The sequence below is a fragment of the Phodopus roborovskii genome, unplaced genomic scaffold, assembly GCF_943737965.1.
Source record: "Phodopus roborovskii unplaced genomic scaffold, PHOROB, whole genome shotgun sequence".
NCBI classification, from domain to species: Eukaryota; Metazoa; Chordata; class Mammalia; order Rodentia; family Cricetidae; genus Phodopus; species Phodopus roborovskii.
The window spans coordinates 674,285-689,204 of record NW_026126638.1 but is presented as its reverse complement, the minus strand read 5'-3'; the positions used below and the strand labels follow the sequence as shown (position 1 = coordinate 689,204).

Below are 14,920 nucleotides of genomic sequence, written 5' to 3'. Positions count from 1 at the left end.
TGTATGTTTGAGGCTAGACTAGGCAAGACAGTAAGTTCCAGGTCAGCCTGGGTAACTTAGCAAATACCGTCTTAAAAGAAAACCCAAGCTCACTGTAGGCAGTGGTGGCACACCAACTTTAATCCCAGCACTCAGGAGGCAGAGGCAGGTGGATCTCTGAGTTCGAGGCCAGCCTGGTTTACAGAGTGAGTTCCAGGACAGCCAGGGCTACACAGAGAAACCCTGCCTCAAAAAACCCCAAAACAATAAATAAATAAACAAACAAAATAAGACTGACTATCCTTTCAGTAAAGAATGTGGATTAAAAACAAGAAGGAGCATTCTACTGGCCGTCATGGTTCAGTGACTTGGTTAGGTCCTGTGTCCATATTCCAGCTCGCATCTGTCTCGTCTGACTTTGTCCAAGGTGTATGCCAGGAGCCTTAAGGGGCACTGTGCCAGCTGGCTTCTGCTTGCTGGCTTGGGAACGGCTGTTTCCTATTTATGGAGTGTAATCTAGAGTGGTGTCCAGCTGATCTGAGTTTAGAACTGTGGTCATAGCAAAGTGACAACCTCAAGATCTAGAAGGCATTCACCATAGCTGTAAGAGAGTCATTTCTCAGTATAGCATGCACAGATCCAACATAACAACAGGATTTGCATATGTATATAAATCCTTTATTTTTATAGTAAATTCTTTGTTACTTCCAAAAACTAGTGCCTCACTTTGTATAACTTTTATGTAGCAGATAGGACCACATCTGGCTTTGCTTTGAGATAGGGTCTCACTGTGTAGCCCTGGCTAGCCTGGAACTCCGTATATAAAATAAGTCTAGCCTCAAATTCACATTGATCCTGCCTGCCATTGACTCCCAAGGCACGAATGTCACATTGCTACCCACTCCCCTCTCATTTTATGGTTTTCTTACAAAATGTCATAGCAATATGAGTGTCTGGTAATGAAAACATCTTTAATTGATAAAAGCTGTGCTCACTTCGACAGCACATATACTAAAATTAATTGATAAAAGCTTTTTAATTTTTTGTTTTGTTTTGTTTGAGACAGGGTTTCACTACATAGCTCTAGCTGTCTTGGAATTCACTATGTAAACCAGGCTGGCCTCTGCCTCCCAAGTGCTGGGATTAAAGGCGAGGACCACCATGCTTGGTGTAGGCTTTTTATTCTTAATTTAAATTTAGCATGCAGTTAGACTGAGACATTTAAATAGCTTACTTAAGACTTCTCAAGCAAAGACTCTTCAAGCAGGGTGTGATGGTGCACATCTTTAGTCCCAGCAAAGTGAGGTGTAATTGAGTTCCAGACCAGCTTGTAAGTAAGTGAGTAAGTTTCAGGCAGCCAGGGCTACACAGGGAAACCCTGTCTCAAAAAAACCAAACCAAACCATACAAAAACAAAAGCAACAACCTTTTCCTGTCCAGGCTGAAGGGATGGAGTAGTGGCCCCTGAACCCTTGCTACTTTTGCAGAGGATCCAAGTTCAGTTCCCAGCATCCACACAGCAGCTCACAAGCACCTGTAATTCCAGCTCTACAGGATCCTATGACCTCTGTGGGTACTTGCAAGAACACACACACACTTACCTACCTACCTTTGGTGGACAGACACACAGACAGACCGACACACCCCTTTGGCTGACACAGACACATACAGGCACTCACATGCATGCACACACTCACACATACCTCCCTTGGCAGTTAGGGTTACTATTTCAGAGGAAGGGAGGAAGAGAGCAGGAGGTAAGAACTAGCAGGGTAAAAAGACCCCAAGAAATGGAACCAGTTTCTTTTTTGACTAAAGGCCAGAAACATCCTTCAGCCTCTTGGCAGCTTCTTCTTTGCCAGAGGCCAGAAATGGATTTGGGGACTCTGATCCACGGTCTGACTCCTAAATGATTTTAGGGTTACCACTTAAGAGTATGTGTGTGTGTGGTGTGTGTGTGTGTGTGGTGTGGTGGGAGTGTTAACAATATCGACAGATGTCCATTAGGCTCTTCAAGTCAAGAGAGCATAAGCTCTGGCCTGGGGACATCACTGGAAACTGAGAAGACTATCTTATTTGCTAGGTGTGGTGAGACAGGCCTTTAATCCCAGCGTTCTGGAGCTAGAGGCAGGTGGATCTTTATGAATTCCACACCAGCCAGGGCTACTTTGTAACTCAAAAGGGACTATGTGCTGAGCCCAAATTAAAACTTGAGTATAATTATTTTGGCTTAGTTGCCCACCTCTGACAAAGCATCCCTCTAGTTATGATGCAATGACACACATACCGGAAGACTTTATCATTAACAATTACTGTATTTGTGATTCTTATAGACAGTTCATTCAAGGTGCCCAGAGCTCATTCTTCTGACTGATCTTCAAAGCTGTGACTTGAATAGAAAGGAAGTGAGATCTTAAAAACAGTGCATTTCAAGCCAAAAGAACGCTGTCACCAGGAATTACTTACTTTTTTTTCCTAGTGCTTTATTCACCAACCCTTTCATGTTTTGAAAACAAGGAGAGGGAAATGACACACGTGACACTTCCTGAATAAACAAGTTACAGACTAGGTGTATTGTCTTATGCTGGAGCTAAGAGAAAAGCTGAGTTCCAGGCCATCCTGAGCTAAATAGTGAGTTCCAGGTCAGCCTGGGTTACAATATGAGATCCAGTATCAAAATAACAAACAGATAAGGGTTCATGGTCTCCAAAGAGTTTCACAAGAGAACTCGTCCTCACTTTAAAACTCCTGGTCTTTGATTTCTTATCTGCTGGGAACTCACACAGACACACAAACACAGACACAGAGACACAGACACAGACACAGAGACAGAGACACAGACACACACACACACTCCTCACCTACACACTTGTAACACACTTGTACTTTAAACCCTTTAGGTATGAGAACCGACAGCAAAACTGCTTTCCTTGGCAGGTGCAACAGGGACCTAATTCCTGTTAAAGCCATAAGTCAATTTCATAATTGCATTTAATAAATGTAACATCAGTTAAGTTTTGAGTTGAGACATGGTTCAATAATCCAGGATTTGAAGAACGATAAGGCATTGCTTTGAGTTCAAGGCAAGCCTACAGGCCACATGAGTTCCAGGCCATCTTGGGTTAAAGACACCTTGTCTCAGAAAGACAAATAAGCAAACAACAGAACAGAAATGCTATACTGCTCAAGGTGGCTGATCTGATACAAGAGCAAAAATGGCAACAGTGGCCCAGTCCTGCTATGAGGAAGTTGGCAACTAACCCTCTCATTTGAAGTTCCTGTAACGATAATGTTTACAACACTGATGCTCAGGATCTTTTAACAAAATGATTCATAATGAGGATTTGAAGAATGGCAAGGCATGCTAGCCAGTGAGGAATACTAAGCCATAAAGAATCTGAGAGTTGTTTTGCCAAAGATCTTAGTTTACACTGACATTTCAAAAGCTGGAGACAATCCAGACATCAAGTCTTACAAAATAGATGATGAAACACTCTCAACAGTCACCTTTAAGCTCTAGGGCAGCAACCATACCCTGAAGGCTTGTGAACAGGCAGATCAAGGCAGGTGTGCTGTCAAGCCTGTGATCCCAGCACCTGGAGGTGCAGGCAAGCGGACTTTGAGTCTGTAGCCATCTTGGGCTGAAGACAAGACTCAGTCTCAAACAATAGCCCCAGATTACTCAACTGGGGCCTGGTGGTGCACGCTTGCGATATCAGATACTCTGGAGGCTGAGACAAGAGTGGAACAAATTCAAAGCCTTCCTAATGAAGTGAGCGTAGTCTAGTGCCTATTAAGCAAGGCTGGATCAAATAAAACAAAAAGCAAGAGGCAGCCCGGCCTTGGTGGTGCACGCCTTTAATCCTGGTACTCGGGAGGCAGAGGCAGGAGGATCTCTGTGAGTTTGAGGCCAGACTGGTCTACAGAGCGAGTTCCAGGACTGGCTCCAAAGCAATTCAGAGAAACCCTGACTTAAAAATAAACAAAACAAGCAAGAGGCAAGTTAGGTGTGACAGGTGGCTGAGGCAGGGGCCCCTGTGAGTTAGATGCCAGCCTGGGCCACCAGGTTACTTCCAGGCCAGCCTGGGGTACAATGGGACATCTAACCAGCTCACACCGGAGACAGGTGTGGTAGCCTTCCCAGCACCTGGAAGGTGGAGGCTGGAGGACCAGGAGTTCAAGGTCATCCTTGGCCATTCACAAATAACTTTCAAGCCACAAGCTCCAGATGCTGGGAAATCCGTGGCTATGAAACAGTATATGAAGTTCAGGAACACACGAGTAATATGATAGACCATGAAAGTCATTCAGGACATGGCCCTACTTTATAGTACTATGTGACATAGTCAGAGCTCCCAGTTGTTTAGCTAATGTGACTCAATTTTAAATTCCACCTCGTTGTGCTGTGATCTCAATGCTACCCCCAGAAAGACTGCACTGAACAAAGGAGTTTATCCCTGAAGGACTAGCTGTGATTCTGGTCATGGGGAGCTAACCCGAGGTTTTATGGTTTGGTTTTTATGGTAAAGATTACTAAATTAGTGATACACATCCTGAACCTCCAAGGAAAGAATTCCTATTCCTAACTGCAATTTTGAGCAGCCAGTCAAGAAAGCTATGGCCATGACCATGCCTGCAGAACCCCATGCTAGGCGGTGGCCATCTGTTCCATTTGGCCAGCTCCAGCGCTGGATGCTGAGGTATTCCATGTGCCGACTGCACATTGGTTAACCAGAGTCAACAGAAACGTTATGGAGGACATGGGCCCCATCAATCCCAATACGATCACGAGCTGGAGAAGTGTGACCTTAAGTCAGTCACCCTTTCTGGTTCCCAGGTGCTAATCTATACAAGGGAAATCACAACAGTGATGTAGTCATCTTATGAGAACTGGCAGGTTTCACAGTGCTGCCTGAGGGCCACTTAGGACAATGTCGGTACACAGCAAAGCCTTAATAACTGGCAGCGGCAAAGCCCAGTGGGTGGTGTTCACTTGCAATTGGGAGATTGAAGTAGAAGGATCAAGGCCAGCGTAGGATGCCATCTCACAAAATAAAAAGGATAACAGTAGTTTCTTCTGTTGTTGATAAGGGGTATCGACATTAACCTAAGGGATTAGATTCCCTCTTATAAGCTTTCCTGCAGCAAATCATTTCCTAGATGATTCAATTATGAAGCCAAACTTACTCCTAACCCCACTCCCAATGTGGCCCTCAAGTAGCACAGGCTGGACTCAAACCTGCTTGGTTGCTGAGGCTGATCCTGTGGCTCCGTCCTCTACCTCCTGGGTGCTGGGTTTACAGTGTGGACCACCACATCCTGTTTATGTAGTCCTGGAGACCAAACTCAGGCCTCATAAAAACTGAGCCACAACCCTGGCCCTGACTGAACCTGCTTAACTTCTTTCCCAAACTCATGCTCAGGTTTTACAATTTCTTTGGAATTGAAATTAAATCTCAAACTAGATTGCAACCGGGCACTGAACGACTATCTAGACAGAAGGTGAAAGGTCCTGTCTGTCACGCTCTGCTCTTCGATGCTAAGGGAGGAACTGAAGACCTTGTGCACCTTAGCCAGTACTGTTGCTCTCCCACCGAGCTACAAACCCAGTCCTTGGCTTAGAGTCCCAAGCTGGCCTTGAACTCATGCTGTTTTTGAATGCTGGAATTACAGGTGTGCACCAGCCCCAGCCTTTTTTGAGGGGGGATCACTTTTTCCAAGTCATCCATTCACACATTCACCAAGGCAACAGCTATTTACGGGGTACACTGTCATAATGTATGGTTGGAAGGACATTTCATTCAGCCTAAGAAAATATAACAAGGGACATGAATGACTCCAAATGCCAGTCAGGGAAAGACGGCTCAGAGGAAGCAACAACCTGAGAAGCAACAACCTGATGTGAGACCCAAAAGGCGGACGGGTGTCAAATGGAGTAACGGAGTGAAGAGCTTCCTGGCCAGTAGGGTCCGTGTGTAAGAGTGTGTACAAGCTCAGGGCAGGAAGGGCAGGAACTGAAGGTGGCTAAAGGTTATGCGCTTGTTTGAAACGAGGATGGAGAGGCTTTCAGGGGCTCACAGGCATGGAATCCCCTGAATGGTGGTACGGGGCAGGACACACACAGGACCGGATGAGTCTGGCTGCTATTGGAGAGAGGAGAATTAGACAGTAGTCAGGAGGCTGCTCCGGGTGGGGGGTGGGCGGTTTCTGATGACGGGTGGATGGTGATAAACTGGAGATACAATTTGTTGATTACACTGATAGGAACTGGTGACTGGGGTGTGGACAGGGAGTGACAGGGAAGTGATGGGCAGAGTCTGGCAACACCAGCCGTGTAGATAAAAGCACTTTCAGAACCCACCTTTCAAACAGTTCTGCATTCCCCGAATCTCAGCGATTTCATTTCTCCTCTCAATGGATCCACCTTGCCTCCAAGTCACTGAGCCCAGACCACCGGTCCTACCCATCTCTCCCCCTCCTTTTAAGTCACCTTGGTACATTAACTTCCCAGTTACAGCTGTAGGCACAGAATTCCCCATTCAAAATTCAAACATCAACTTTTTTTTTTTTTTGGTGAAACAGTCTCATTCAGTAGCCCAGGCTGGCCTTGAATTAGTGGTGATCCTCCTGCATCAGGGCTTCAAAATGTTCATGTACCTTCTAAGTTTTGCCATCTGAAACCTACCTCAATACCCAAAGCTCATTATTTATGAAACACTGCACCTCTAAATCTCATGATGCTTTGTACTTCTGCCTTGTACTGGGGTCAGTACACTGATCTCATGCCCATTCGCTACCCTGACAGACCATAATGTCTGTGTGCACGGCTTTATTATGCACTGCATCCATTGCTCTTGCCCTTGTGGCATCAAGAACACTCTTTGCCATAATAGGTACATCTTGTTGAACTTATTAAAGAACTCGTGTTATAAGTTATGTTACGGAATGATGAAACCCAAGTTGTCAAAGAGGGGTATTTTTTCCAATAGCATTTATCAGCACCAGGCCAGTAGCAAAATTCATCTTCAGCATCCTTGAAACACAAATGTCCGTATCAGTAGTCTTTTGGCTGTTCAAAGTACTCCAAGACAGCACTCCACACAGCCTTACTCTTGCCTTATGTACTAAATATTAAAATTATAAAGTGGTGAGTTAATCCCAGCAAATCAAGCCAGACACAGGCAGATCTCGGTGAGTTTGGGTCTGCCTGAGTCAGGGATACATAGTAAGACCCTGCTTCAAAAACAAAAACTAAAACAACAAACCAAGCTGGGGGATGTAGCCCTGTGATAGAGTGCTTGCTTAGCACGTGTGAAGCCCTGGGTTCGATTCCCAACACTGTCTACCTTCCTCTATCCAATTATATTCTCTGAATTAGGACTTTTCAGATTGCTCTCTAAAACTCATTAATAGATCATGAGTTCAATGTAGGAGGCATAAATGATATGAAAAATAAGGCAGTAAGGGCCAACACCATTTCCCAAAACTTGTTTCCAATACATTTTCACACCATGGAAAATATTATTTCTCATCACAGGTCTTCAGCAAGACCAGAAAGCCAGCGTTGTAAAACTCTTCAAACCACAGAGCTTAGGGAGAGAAAGAAAACAGGGCTGGAATGCAGTTCCAGCTCCCCAGCACTCTGTTCCTTTCTTATTATTGTAGTGATTCATTTTTATTTTATATACATTGGTATTTTGCCTGCATTTACGGCTTTGTGAGGGTGTAGGATCCCCTGGAACTGGAGTTACAGATAGTTGTGAGTTGCTCTGGAACTGCTGAGCCATCTCCCCAGCCTTACCAATGTTTAAGAGTAACTTTTATTACTTTGAATTCTCAGTACTTGTGTGTGGGTATTTGTGAGTGCAAGTGCTGGCAGAGGCCAGGGGTGCCAGATCCCATAGAGCTGCAGTTACAGTGTGGGTGCTAGGAACTAAATTTGGGTCCTCTAGACACTCAGCAAACACTCCTAACCTCTGTGCTACCTCTCTAGTCCCAATTTGTTTTAAATTCGGTTCTTTGGGGCAGAGTCCCATGCAGCCCAGGTTGGTTTAAATTTCCTGTGCAGAAAATGATGACTATAAACTCCTGATACCCCTGCCTCTGCTCCCAAGTGTTGGAATTCCAGGTTAATACCTCTACAAGGGCCTGGCAGTAATGGTGCACGCCTTTAATCTCAGTACTCGGGAGGCAGAGGCAGGTGGACCTCTGTGAGTTCAAGGCCAGTCTGGAGTTCCAGGATAGCTAGGGCTACACAAAGAAACCATGTTTCCAAAAACCAAACCAAAACCAAACAGAAAACAAACCAATCAATCAACCTAACAAAAACAACTCTATAAGGAAAATGTATTTACAGGCAAAACATATTCTTCATGTACAGGCCAACCATATCAATTTGTATTTACACGTATACATTTAGCCTAGAAATACCATCATATATAGACACATATGTAATTTGGCTGGGAATGCAGTTCAGTGGTACAGCGCTTGCCTAGCATGAGTTAGGTTAGGCCCTGGTAGTGCAAAGAAAACAACCAGCCCAGAGTTGATAAGAAAACGAGAAACCCTACAAATTACCAAAGGAAATAGTACATGGGCGATGGGAAGGGAGGTCCTGGGAATGGCAGACTGAATAGGCAAGAAGGCTTGGAAATGTGGCTCATGTTCCAGGTACTTATTACTTTGATCATGCGTCATAATGACAGAAGATGAAAGAAGTAGGGTAGGATATGGAGATGATTTCCTAGTCAGCTTATTTTTGTGACAGCACATAGCAGCACCAGGCAGTATTTGATGTCAGCATACAAAAGATGGATTCAAGTCCTAAGTCCAACCTTAGTTCCACTTAACAGGCTGACCTGACAAATGGTTGCTACTTGCCTTAGTCTTTCAATCCATAGTTAGGAAGAAAGCAGCAGAGGACCTCCTACCTAATGAGTATAAGCATTCTTAATTGCCAACAAACTGGGTCAGAAGCAAGGTTCAAAGAGTAACCAAGCTGTGGTACATAAAGCCAGAGATGTGGGATGCTGATAAATTTGGGTAATGTTTGAGTGACACTGTATTAGCAAACTGCACAACTTAAGATCCCACACATCTCTAACCTTAGGATCCTACTAAGGAAGGAGATAACCTTTATCAGAAGAAAGAAAGACCATCTTGGTATGACATGTAATGGGCAAATGACAGTGGTAATGGCCATGGTTGTTTAAATATGAATTAAAGCTCCTGCCATTATCTAGATTGGGTTAGCACCCTCTGGTGATATTATATGTCAGTGTCTCTACTGACTCCTGGATAAATTCCATATTTCTTTCTGGGATTTAAAACCGTCCACACCAGCCCAATCTCACCTCAAACTTCTTTTAAATGGGGTCTCACACCATTAGCCTAGGCTCAAACTCACTCGTCTCTTGCCTCAGCACCACAGTGCCGGGATGCAGAAGCCGCCACACCCAGTTTATCACAAACTTCCTACAGCTCAGAGGTTAGCCTCTGCTCTTGCCCCCGCCATCTTTCCCAGAGCTCTCACGTAATCTTCTCTCAAGTTAAAGCTGTACTTCCCCCAAAGTTCCAGCTACTCGCAAATTTACCAAACCGAGTCTGTAATCTCTGATCTTGACTTGCCAATTGTTATAAGACTTCACAGTGCTCCTATACTAGGCACAGCTGTCCTCATTTCATACACAAGAAACCAGATGCAGAGAGATTCAATGGCTTTCCTAGGGTCCTGTCATTTGTGACCGGTGACAAGGGTGGGTCAGATTCCTTTGACTTTAAAGTTAATGCTGTTTCATCATGCCATGCTACCGCTATGTGCTAAAAACATCGAGGAATGTAGCTTTAAAGAAAGCCTATAAAATAGTTATAATACAGCTTGCTGTGACATACATTCAGACACATCACATCCTTTGAACCATATGAATAATAGTCACTTGGAACAACAAGCATGGAGTTTCTAAGGGTGTTATAGTCCTGTTTCCCAAGCCCAGTATAAGAACATATTCCAGATTAAATGACAGGTGGGTGGCTAAGGGGGGGGCAGTATGGTGTAAGAAAATATTCGAAACAGAACAGAAGAGAGATGCAAATACAATATACGTTGGCAATGCACATAGACTGAGAAGACCTAAGTATGGAGCTTGGGGCTGAGGAGGCCCGTTGGGCTAAAATAGTAAGTTCGAAGGCATATGCCTACTGCAAGAAGAGCGCATGAAGGGGGCTGTTAATAACAGATAAGCAGTACTCATGGCCAGAGTCGAACTCTAGAGAGCCACAGATAGACACAGGTCGCCGGGCCACGGTCCAGCATATGTATGACAAGGCGGGAGATGACTGAGGGACCGAAGGGCACGACATGGGCCAAAGAGAATGGCAAGAGGTACGGCGCCCCCAGACTCGAGACAAGACTTGTGTCTTCCCCTCGATAGCTGGCTGGTGTGCTTGAGGACCTACACCGCACCCCAAAGCCCTCCCGGGTGGTTCGGGGCACACAGGCAGGTCCCGTCCCCATTCTGCCTATTTCCCTGGGACTCCACGAGGGGGCAGAGGCAGACAGGAGGGTCCTTACCCAGGAAGATGGAGATGATGAGCCGCAGCGCCTGTTCCGACGCGCCCAGGGACGTCGCCAACTTGTTCAGGCTCAGATCCTCGACACCCGGCCACAGCCCCCGCATCTGCTCCAGAGCCTCTCCCACGTCCCCGTCCGCTGCAGACGCCATCTTAACTGCGGGCGCCCCCCGGGGACCCCCAGCTCCGCGCCCCGAATGTGGGCAGAACGCGGTGGCTTCACCCCCAATTCCGGCCGGGGGCCCGCCCACGGCGTGCGCATTGGCTGCGGGCCCGCCCAGTGCCTCTAGACCCACCCGATTATTGGTCGAGCCAGCCGGGGGCGGGGCCTAGCGCAGCAAGGTAGGAAGAGGGCGGGGCCGCGCGTTTGTAAGGCAAAGGTGACTCCCGTGGGGAGGGGAAACGGGCCGGGGCAGGGCGGGGCCTGCGATCGCGACCCTGCTGCCATTGGAGCAGCCGGGAGCGCGAGGCGAGGTGACTGTACAACTCGGTCCTGACGGCTCCGGGAAGGAGTGGGTCGGCCGGGTGTCCGGTCCGCTCACTCGCTGCCTTCCCATTGGTTGAGACAGGAGCAGGCGAGAGTCGGGGCGGGGGGGGTGCGGGGGCGTCACCAGACCGCGAGGTTACTCTCGGTCGCCGGCGCTGGGGTTACTGGGGCATGTAACGGAGAGGCGCGAATGCCTGCTGCCGCCTCGCGAGCGCCCCCTAACGGCGCCTCTGGGGAGGGTCCTGCAGTCCCCAAGCCTTTCCCGAGGGGTCTGGGGGAGCCCCGGGGCCCAACAACACTGTTTGGCTCTTTTAGTCTACGTAGCTCTTCTCGTGCGGGTGCTTTTCGGTTGTTCCCGTACTGGGAATCGAACCCGGTCTACGATCATCCTTTCCCGCCTAAGCTATATAATCTTTTAGTCCTTAACTTTCCTACAGAAAAATGCGACCTTCTCTCTGGAGGCAGTGAAATTAGGATATGCCTATTTATATTAAAAAGAGCCTATTTAACACTTGCTGTTTTAATTAACAATTAGATTACTTTTGCCACCGCTTAAGTAATGCATGTAATGATGAAAGTTCAAACAGTAAAGGCCCCTGACTCATAGAAAGTATTGAGTCTTTTCTTCCCATGTGGTTTTCTAATCTCACTTTCCACCGGTGGCCTCAGGGAAAGTGACACTCTATGGGAGTATATAACAAAGGGAGTCACAATTTCTTGTCATTAGAGTTCAGCTATGGCTTGCATTTCCATAGCACTTTGTACTTTTTTTTATTACGCCCCTCCCTCCCGCTGCCGCCGCTTATATACTGGGAAATTGAAACTAGGTTTTGCACATGCTTAAGAAGACTGCCTTTTTTTATATGTTCCACTTTGATTTTCTTGAAAAACATGTTTTACATTTACTTATGTGTGTGTTTGGAGGAGGAACTAGCTTTTTGCCACAGAACACATTCGGAGGTCAGAGGACAATTTGCAGGAGTCCCGTCTGTCTTTTTGGCATGTGGACCAAACAGGCTGGCAGGCTTGGTGGCAAGTGCTTTTACCTGCTGAGCTGTCTCTCTGGCCCATAATTTATTTAAATTCGTTGATTTTTAATTTAAAAAGATTTGCTTTAGTGGTGGCACACGCCTTTAATTCCAGCACTCTGGAGGCAGAGGCAGGTGGATCTCTATGAGTTCGAGGCCAGCCTGGTCTACAAGAGCTAGTTCCAGAACAGCTTCCAAAGCCACAGCGAAACCTTGTCTCAAAAAAAAAAAAAAAAAAAAAAAAAAAAAAAAAGATTTGCCTTATTTTGAATTATACTTATGTACCTGTGATGTCTAAGAGACTGGTTTCCTTTCCCCAGGGTCTGAAGTTACAGTCTGGGAATTGAACTCAGGTCTTCTACAGCAATACACTTTCTGAACCACTGGCCCATCTCTCCAGTCCTGCCATTATTTTTAATATGAAATACTTAGCTCTTGCTAAAAAAGACCTATACAGTCGAAGAGCCTGATGTAACCTTGATGTCATTTCCCTCCCCTCCTTAATCTGAGACTGAAGGTTTTAGTCAATCACTTGACTGTTATGAATATTCATCATGGAGTGTTTTTGGTTTTAGGCGATACTAGGTCTGTGGGATGGCACAGCTGGTGAAGCACTTGCTGGCAAAGCCAGACTGACTTCCTGAGTTTGACCCCTGAAACTCAAGATGGGAAGAGAAAACCAAAAGTTGTCCTCTGGTTTCTACACATGTTCCATGCATGTGTGTGCCTGCACTCACACTTACACTTATCATGTACATTTGCACGAGTGAATGTGAGTACACACACACTAATAAAAATTTTACAAGTGAGCCAGATGTGGCAAATATCTTTGATCTCAGTACCCTGGAGGCTGCGGTAAGTGGATTTCTGAGTTGGAGACCAGCCTGTTTTACAGAAGGACTTCCAGGATAGCCAGGACTACACAGAGAAATCCAGTCCTAAAAACAAAACAAAACAAACAAGCAGAAAAACCCAAAAACTAAATAAATAAATAGAAAATAAATGTAAAAAGTATGGTACTAGGGATTGAACCCAGGGCCTATATCCTCAGCTATGACCTTGGGTATTTAACAATTCCTTATCTATTTTTATACTTTATATTTTATGTATATCTAGAAACACTATGGAGTATTATTTTATAAGATTTTATTTTATTTTTTCCTGCTATGTAGTCCTGGCTGTCCCAGAACTGGGATTAAAGGAGTGTGTTACCATGTCCAGCTTTATATGCTTACATTTTTTTTTTCTTTTTGAGACAGGGTTTTTCTGTGTAGCTCTGGCTGTCCTGGAACTTGCTCTGTAGACCAGGTTGGTCTGGAACTTAGATATCTGTCTGCCTCTGCCTCCCAAATGCTGAGATTAAAGGCATGGACCACCATCTCCAGGCTGCTTTTAAATCTTACATTAATGCTATTGCAATGAATGTATTATTTACAAATAAATACATCTACCCAGTGATTCATTTAAGATATTTATTTTATTTGTTTGGATGTGTTTGTGGCTATTTGTCTATGTTAACACTATATGCATGCAGTTCCTGTGGAGGCCAGAACAAGATGTTTGATCCCTGAAACTGCAGTTATAGATGGTCTGTGGGTCTCAGAACCAAACCCGGGTCTTCTTCAAGAACAGCAAGTGCTCTTAACCACTGAGCCATTTCTCCGTCCCCATCTCCACCTGTTTTGGTTTTGTTGTGTTGTTTTTATTTCTTAATTTGTTTATTTTAGTTTGGATGGCTTGGAACTTTGGAGCTCTACAGCTCATGCTGCCTTTGACCTTTGATTCTTCTGAGTGTCTGGGTGTCTGAGCTTCTGGCCAATTCTTCTGTTCCTGTATCCCATTTTGACATAGGAATGCTAGGACTACAGGTGTGACCACATCTGGCTTCTAATTTTATTATTATTTCTTTTTAAGACGGGGGTCTCACTTATAGTCCTGGCTGGTCTGGAACTCCCTATGCAGACCTGGTGGGCCTTGCACCCAAATGATCTGCCTGCTTCTGTCTCCCGGTGCTGGGACTAAAGGCACATGCTTGGGCGGGTGGTCCTGGGTTGTATAAGAAGGCAGGTTTCATAAGGGCTCTGGGGATTGAGCCAGTAAGCAGTGTCCTCCATGGCTTCTGCTTCCATTCCTGCCTTTAGTTCTGGCCCTAACTTGAGTTCCTTCCTTCAGTAGTGAACTTTGATACAGAAGTGTAAGACAAATAAACCCTTTCCTCCTCAAGCTGCTTTTGCTCATGGTGGGTTTTTGTTGTTGTTGTTTTTAATCACATCAGTAGGAACCTTAACTAAGATACCTATTTAAAAAAGTCTTTAGCCGGGTGGTGGTGCATGCCTTTAATCCCAGCACTTGGGAGACAGAGGCAGGCAGATCTCTGTGAGTTCGAGGCCAGCCTGGTCTACAAGAGCTAGTTCCAGGACAGGCTCCAAAGCCACAGAGAAACTCTGTCTCCAAAAACCAAAAACAAAAAAGTCTTTGATTTCAAGTTTCTTTTCATTAAAACTAGTGAGTTGTGTGCAGAGGAATTGTAGAAAAGAAGAAATAACGGTTAGAACTGAGAGTGGCTACCACCATCACCACCTCCTCCTCCTGGTCTTTCCTCTTTTTCTTAGTCTTTTCAGCCTTGGCAGTCCCCCTCCCCCTTTTTGACTCACCAGAATTTCCCTTCCCCCTGCAGACAGTAATATCCTTATTTTCCTGAAGCTGCTGGTTGTACAGTGCCAGTCCATCTCTCCTAGTTCCTCACATTACATCGGGTGCGCAGGGATGTGATTTGATGGCAATATTCAGAACCTAACAGCCTGTCCCTCTTTTGCTGTACCCTCAGGCGCTCACTTTTCTTTGCCAGACATGGATC

At 45.6% G+C, this 14,920-nt stretch overlaps 1 protein-coding gene across 1 annotated transcript in view; it reads right to left on the bottom strand.

The window, feature by feature from the left end:
* Nucleotides 1-10,815, bottom strand: part of Lpcat3 (lysophosphatidylcholine acyltransferase 3) — a 34,094-nt gene extending 23,279 nt beyond the window's left edge. Inside the window, exon 1 of the mRNA XM_051173276.1 lies at nucleotides 10,550-10,815. Within this exon, the coding sequence (XP_051029233.1) occupies nucleotides 10,550-10,700 (151 nt within the window). The 5' untranslated portion in view covers nucleotides 10,701-10,815. The remainder of the gene's footprint in view (nucleotides 1-10,549) is intronic.
* Between the last annotated feature and the right edge of the window lie 4,105 nt (nucleotides 10,816-14,920).